This window comes from Benincasa hispida, chromosome 3 (assembly GCF_009727055.1).
Source record: "Benincasa hispida cultivar B227 chromosome 3, ASM972705v1, whole genome shotgun sequence".
Taxonomy (NCBI): Eukaryota; Viridiplantae; Streptophyta; class Magnoliopsida; order Cucurbitales; family Cucurbitaceae; genus Benincasa; species Benincasa hispida.
Window position 1 is genome coordinate 33,591,661 of NC_052351.1, and position 7,262 is coordinate 33,598,922.

Here is a 7,262-nt window from a genome sequence, read left to right on the forward strand (position 1 = left end):
ACGTTAAAAACTACGCACGTTTCAATTCTAAACACATTATATTATACACGAATTACTATATTTATGTATTTAAGCTTTTAAGATGAATTAGGGTACCCATGGATTCACAAGATGAGATTATTGTGGGACCTAGGTAAAGTCCTATAAATATGTTTGTGTTTAATGTACTTGAAGCAGGGCATGAACAAGAAAAGCACTAATGATATCTATGAGCGTTTCTTCTAAAAAGCTTAATGTGGCTAGGCTAGGCTGGAAGAATTATTTCTATAGGCCAAGAGGTTGAAGATTATGCAGAAGTGGCTGAAGTGAGGAACAAGCAAACCAGTCATTAAAGTATAATTAGAGAAATAAAATTCAAAGATATTAAAAAAAGACTTCAGCTAATCATTATCTACGTGTAAAGCCCTGACCTAGGATTCAAAATCCATATTTGAAACTTGATGGCCCCGTCAATCCCCTACGTCCTCTACGACATGGCAATGTCATCCATGTTTGTCTTGAACTACTTTTAAGAGTGAAAACTATCCCCACAAATACACACGAGTTCTTTCAACATATTTTGACCTCTGCTTCCTAGAAAAATTCCCAGGTCACCTAATATAGGATTGCTCTAAACTAAATACGATTAACTTTTGAGTTCCTATGAATGAGCCATAAAAAATTATTGTGAACCTTGTTGGTATATATAGTAATTATAAATTCTTTTAAGCCTTTCTTAACCATACCAAGAATCTCTCTCATTTAAATGTGATATCGGTTCATTTATGTACCCGTTATGAACTTAGGCACACATCCAAGCATAACACCACTAGGAGGAGTATATAACAAGTACATATACATACTTCTAAGCAAAACGAAGTGATTTTATTCACTGATTATTATCTCAATTCTCAATCAAACCCAGCAAAAACCTACATGTGTACATCAAAATTTCCAAATTTGTACTGTATAATTTAGATCAAAAAAGTAGTTGGTGAGACAAAAACTAAAAGAAGCTAACTTTCCCGCAATGAAATCTCACCGAGAAGCTAATGACCAAAAGTTCAAGAGAAATGAAGGTGAAACAGCAAACCAGCTAATGAAGGCCATTGCAGTGGCGGACTCAAACTGTGCACAGTGGTTCACGCCACACTTGTTAAGGTCATTGCCTATGAGAACAGTAATCCCTGCTGATGAACATGCAGCAGAAAATGTAAGGGTGGATGTAACCTGCAGGAGGACACAGTTCGTTATTTATATCAACAAGTATAAATGCTAATTGAACTTGAGAAATTAAATTCAATAAAGTTTTATTGGTTCAACAAATTCATTTAATAATAAGCACATTAATTGAAATTATCGTAATTGTATTAAATGAATATATATTACTATGATTACATAAAAGTATTAACAAAAATGACATATTAATAAAAAAAAAATTAATATAATATAGAGTATCGGGCTCATTCTTTCATAATGGAAGACACGGCATTCCATTGAGATGCTTATTCTATTGCAAATCACAGATGGGTAAACCCAATAATTAGACAAGAAGTCTCTCTTTGATTCTCATTTCTCATAGCTGATTCTTGCCAACCAAGCATAACCTTAGTACTCAATAAATACTCAATGTCAATCAAAGATTCTATGAGAATTGTGCGACTATAACAAGATCCTGCATTGCACATGACATATCAGGCTACAAATCTAAGATGTATGCAGATCTATTACGTGTGTGTTTCGAAGTGTACAAGCAAAATATTCTTACCGCATCACCAAAGGTGAACAAACCAACTATTGAGCAGTTCCTCAAGCTTCGTCTGACTAACAAGGCATATGCATCAACTACTCCCAATGAAAAGCTCCACAAGCATTGCAAGCCAACAGCAGCAACAAGATATCTGAGAGAAATGATAGGCGATAATAATTCCATATGAACAATTGAACACAAAGTTGAAGGATCAAACATACTGAATATCTTAAAATCACAACTTTTGACCATGAATAAAATTACCCAACAGAACAACTTCTTTCAAAAGAGTGACTATTTTCAGTTTTCGGTTTCATGAAGAAAAGTAAGAGAGAAGTAAATAGGATATCCTCCCAACTTTTAAAAACCAACCAAGGTTGGGAAAAACTCCTGTTGGTATGAACAGATGAAAATTGCAAAAGAAAATCAGAACAAATTTGGTAAACTATAAATTAGTAGATTCAGTACAATTCTTGTTCACAAACAGTGTCATCGAAACTGACATGAAACATATGGAAAGATATTTCTTCCACATGAAATATGAACTTGATTATGGGATGAATAATCGACCAAAAACTAAAGCTCCATGTTCTCAAACAAAACAGCAACTTCGAGTGGATTTCAAGTGTACTTCTCCGCTCAGTTGGAAAAATAATACAACACTAACAGTAATAAAATCCCTCGAATCCTAACAGAAAATACTGAATGACACAAGCCTCGTCCTTTCCTTCTTGTAGTACACACTCGAAAGTTAAGGGACAACTTTTCTACTTGTCTATATGCACTTCCCTCGATGTCCCAGGGCTCTAACGCAACTCGCAACACATAGAAATCACAAGACCTCGGTGATAGTGTAATGCAAGTTATTGGTATATTCATGAACAGAGGCTAAAGTTACTTCCCAAGTATATAGGCACAATTACCAAACAATTGTAATTGAGGGAATAATCAGCAATAAATGACGAAGAAATACATTCTTTATAGATAAAATATTCCGAACGACGTCCAAATCACGCCAAATATATCTTAATTTAATCAACATCCCAATTCCAGTTCATTGACTCTATAACGTAATATTAGGAGATTAACATAATCAAAACATCGAGAATTAGTCGGAGCCGGATACTATGAGACAAAAACTGAAGAATTACGTACCGAAACGCCGTGACGGAGGGGAAATCACTGGTGGTAGCCATAACACAGAGAGAAACTGCAGCAAATATGAACTGAAGGAGACGAAGAGCAAGTCCACCTAGTGTTCCAGGCATGCCCTGTACATCCTTCATCCTCACCCTCGGCCCATTGTGTACCGCTCCTTCCGTAAGTGGTGGCGCCTCCACCGGATGCACCGAAGGCCGGCTGACGTTCATCGCGTATTACAGCGATCCAACAGTTCAATCACTGAGATTAAACAAAAGTTGTTTTACATTCACTCCATAATTCAGAACCCTAATCGGTCGCAGGCGAGCCAACACAGCACAGAGAGAAAGATGGAGAAGTTTAGCTTGTAAGTAGGAAAGGCCGTAGATTCTTGGCAATCAAAGAGCAAAGGGAAGATCCAAAGTCCATGAAGTCGTCATCTTCTCCATTGTCGCCATTTTGGTAAGGACGCGAGTAAGCTCCGAGAAAGGGAAAGCAGCCACGGCCAGGCCAAACGTGCGGAAGGAAGAACATACGAACGTCGGCCGTAAATGGGCCGGTCCATTTCAAATTTCTTAATAGCTCATTGGGCTTAATATTTAATGGCCCATATTTGATTTCATCGTGGTCTCCTTTCCAAGCCCTGTGTTTTTTAAAGCTCAATATCTAATAAAATAACTATAATCTTCTGGGGCTAAGGCACAAAATAAAGTGGGGATTTTTTTTGACAATTACAAATATAGTAATCATATCTAAAATATTAGCAAATATAATACAATACAAAATTTAAATCCAATTCTTGAAGTTTATCATTGATAGACCACATCACTGATAGATTTTGCCATCTTAGCAATTCTTTAATAATATTGTTATACACTATATTATTATCCATAAAATTAATGTTAATTACAATTTTTTTTAAGTACACTATATAAAAAGTACTAAGAGTAAACATAGTTAAAGTGAAAATATAATGAAAAAAAAAAAAAGACTCCTAAACCTAAGGAATTTTTTATTTAGACTTGGTAAATTTAACTCCTTTTTTTTTAGTTAATAAAGAAGAAAAAAATCTTAATTATTACTATTTTTTAAAAATGATAGAAAAGTCACAAGTCCAAGAACATGAGTCTTGGAGCTTCACAAAAGGTGCACGTCTTAATTTGTGAGTTTCGCCTAGAATAAATCCACACCTAGCATCTAAATGCGTGTTTGGGATAACTTTTTAAATACTGTGTAATGAAAAATACGTTTTAAAAAATTACTAAAGTAAACTAAATTTTAAGAGAAGAAAGTAAAGAACATTTTTTTAGTATAAAGAAATAGAGAAAAAAAAACGTAGATGTTCACACGAGATTTCCTGAGAGAATTTAATTCATGGAATTCGAACTCTATATTTGTATTAATTTCAATATAGTATGGTATAATCTCTAATACATAATCTTTTGACGTTTTCTCTCGAAAAAATAAACTCTAATGTTAAGCTTGTTGATTTTCTTGGATGATCAACCTTTGGGCTTGATGATCTTTTTAGAGGATCGGTCTTTGGGCTTGTTGATCCTTTTGGAAGATCAACATTTGGGTTTATTGATCTTCTTGGATGATCAACCTTTAGACTTGTTGATCTTCTTAGAAGTTCGGCATTTGGATTTGTTGATGTTGTTGATTAGTTTGGATCAACCTCTAGCTTGTTTATCGTCTTGGATCGACCTTTAGAGCTTCAATCTTCTAGTTTTTAAGCTTGAGAGCTTCAAACTTTTAAGCTTAAGAACTTGGGAGCTTCAGTCTTTAGAACTTGAAAGCTCGGGAGCTTCGATCTTTGAAGATTGAGAACTTGGGAGCTTCAGTCTTCAAAACTTGAAAGCTTGGGAGCCTCGATCTTCGATTCTAGAGAACTTCAATCTTTAGAGCTTCTAATCTTCAAAGCATCCTATCTTTAGAGCTTCCAATATCCCCGTAAAATGAAGGGATAAGGCCTCTATTTTTTTTAGAGGTTCTTCATGGACCTTACATGGGTTTGGGCCCAATTTGGTCCCAAAAGTTGGTCTTGAGTTAAAGTTGGGTTTGGACCCATTTTTACCAAGGCTTGAATTGGATTGGGCCTAAGCGACTTACACGACTCGATCCAATTTATAATTTCCACAATAAGTTTAGGCTTTTGTTATAATGACGCGACAACTTATAATTCGCTGAAATTTCTCATTCAATAAATGCTTCCTTTTCGAGATTTATGCACATCTATAAAGTGGGTGAATCTCGAAAAAGATAATTTGAAATCAAAAGTATAATTTTGACTTCTTTTGATGTACCATTTTGATCAAAATATGAGAATTCAGCCCAAAATTTTGATTTGAATTTTGTTTGTTTGACATATTTTACCCAAGTAAAGCAAAGATTAATTTTAGTCTTTGACTTTCTTATTTAGGAATAAGCATTTATTTGAACTAAAGTGGAGAATTTATGCTCCATTTTAATTACAAATTGAATTTTGAGTAGTGTCCCAAATTTTTGTATATACTTAATTCTTCATGCGAATTTAAAGTATAAATTTGACTTTGCCTTTCTCTAAAATTCAATTTTGATTTGGAGTAAAATTTTGACTTCATCTTTCTCTTTACTTCATCCTTGATTTGATGAAGCTTGGAGTATGTCCATATTTTGATTTGAGGTAGCACTTAAATTATGCAAACGGCTTAACATTGGATCAAATTTAGTTGGTACCTGAATAGTGTTTTTTGTTTCATTCCAATTTGGATTTGGCATGAATGTTGGAATATGCCAAATTTTGTTTTCAGAAGATTTGATTTTAATTATAATTTAAATTCAAATTCAATAATTTGGTTTGGATTCAACTCACCACTAAGGTAAAAATTGAAATATACTCAAATTTTGAGCTAATTTGAATCTTGATAAAACTTGACAATTTAAGGTAAAATTTAGGCATTTAGATTATTGTTTTTTGTATTTTTTAACTTAGGGGTTGTTTGGGGCGTTGAGTTGAGATAAGATGTTTAGAGTTCATATGTATGTGAAGTTCATATATTTGTGGAGTTTATATGTCTGTAATTGGGGTGCAAAGTTATTAAGTTTGAGTTCATATGTTTGCGTTTGGGATGCAAAGGTGAGTTCATATGTCTAGATATCTGAGGTAGTTTTTTGTACTATAAATAATATGCTTTTATGATTACTGCTTTTATTTTGAAACTTCTTTATTCAATAATTCTACCTATATTTATTTGAATAAAATATGGATTGCAATTTTTTTCTTTTAATCTTTAGAACTTTTTTTTTTCTTTCTTTTTTAGCAATGAACAACAATTAATCCATTACATTTTTTTTTGGGTTAGAAATATGATTAAATAAATTGAGAAACTAAAGCGAAATAAAAACTTTCTAGCCAATTTTTCTCCATGAATTTCATTATCCTTCTTCTTTTTCTCTTTTTCCTATTGTTACTCTGCATGTTTACTATGTCATGTATTTTTTTTTAATTAAATCTCCCCCATCATCGTCACAACCAATGTAATGTCACCAAATTTTTTCAATAGTTTCATTTTCATTTCCTCTAAATTTGGAGGATCATCAAATGACAAATCTCTATTTTTCCCTAATTCTTGCTAGAAAATGTTTCTGAATTTTTTTTCTTCATTTTATTGGTTTTTTTAAATTACATGTTATATAATTTTTGTCTAAATATTTAACACTCGTTTGATATGTGAATTAAATACGTATAAATATTACACTTAATGTAGACAAAATAATATTTTTTATATAATCAACAACCCTACAACATACTGTAAAAGTCATCAATCTTATGGTAGTCGGAAGTGGTTGTCGAAGTTGATTATCGAAAATGATTTTTGCTGGAGTTTGTAACTGGAGATGGTTGTTGGAGTCTGAAGTTGGTCACATTAAGGTGTATTGGAGTTGATTGTCGAAATTTGCCATCAGAGGTGGTTTTCGAATTCTGGAGCTGGTTAGGCGAAAGTGGTCGACGAAGTTAATCATCTAATATGATTTTCACTAGAGATTGTAGGCAGAGGTGACTGTCGAAGCTTAAAGTTAGTCATGAAGATGATATTAGAGTTGGTTGTCGAAGTTTATCGTCGAAGGTGCTTGTCGAAGCTTCGAGTTGGTCGTCAGAGTTGTTCGCTCAAAGGTGACTATCGAAAGTGATTTTCATTGGAGTTTGTAGTCGGAGGTGGTTGTCGGAGCCTATGAAGGCGGTTGTCGGAGTTGGTCATCTGAGTTTGTTGTCAGAGCTAAATGGTCGTCGGAGTTTGTAGCGTGAAGGTGGTCGTTGAAGTTAGATCACCGGAGGTGGTTGTCGGAGGTCAAAATTGATTGTCAGAGTTGGTCGCGCGAAGTTTATCAAAGCTCGGAGTTGGTCATCGGT

At 33.9% G+C, this 7,262-nt stretch overlaps 1 protein-coding gene across 1 annotated transcript; it reads right to left on the bottom strand.

Annotated features, from left to right (window-relative positions):
* Window positions 1–845: 845 nt before the first annotated feature.
* On the bottom strand, window positions 846–3,380 carry LOC120072782 (CASP-like protein 5A2). The gene is made up of 3 exons (XM_039025274.1): window positions 2,885–3,380; window positions 1,748–1,880; window positions 846–1,209 (listed from the first exon to the last, which is right to left on the bottom strand). The coding sequence occupies exons 1-3, from the start codon at window positions 3,097–3,099 to the stop codon at window positions 1,018–1,020; spliced, it is 540 nt and encodes a 179-aa protein (XP_038881202.1). The 5' UTR covers window positions 3,100–3,380; the 3' UTR covers window positions 846–1,017.
* Between the last annotated feature and the right edge of the window lie 3,882 nt (window positions 3,381–7,262).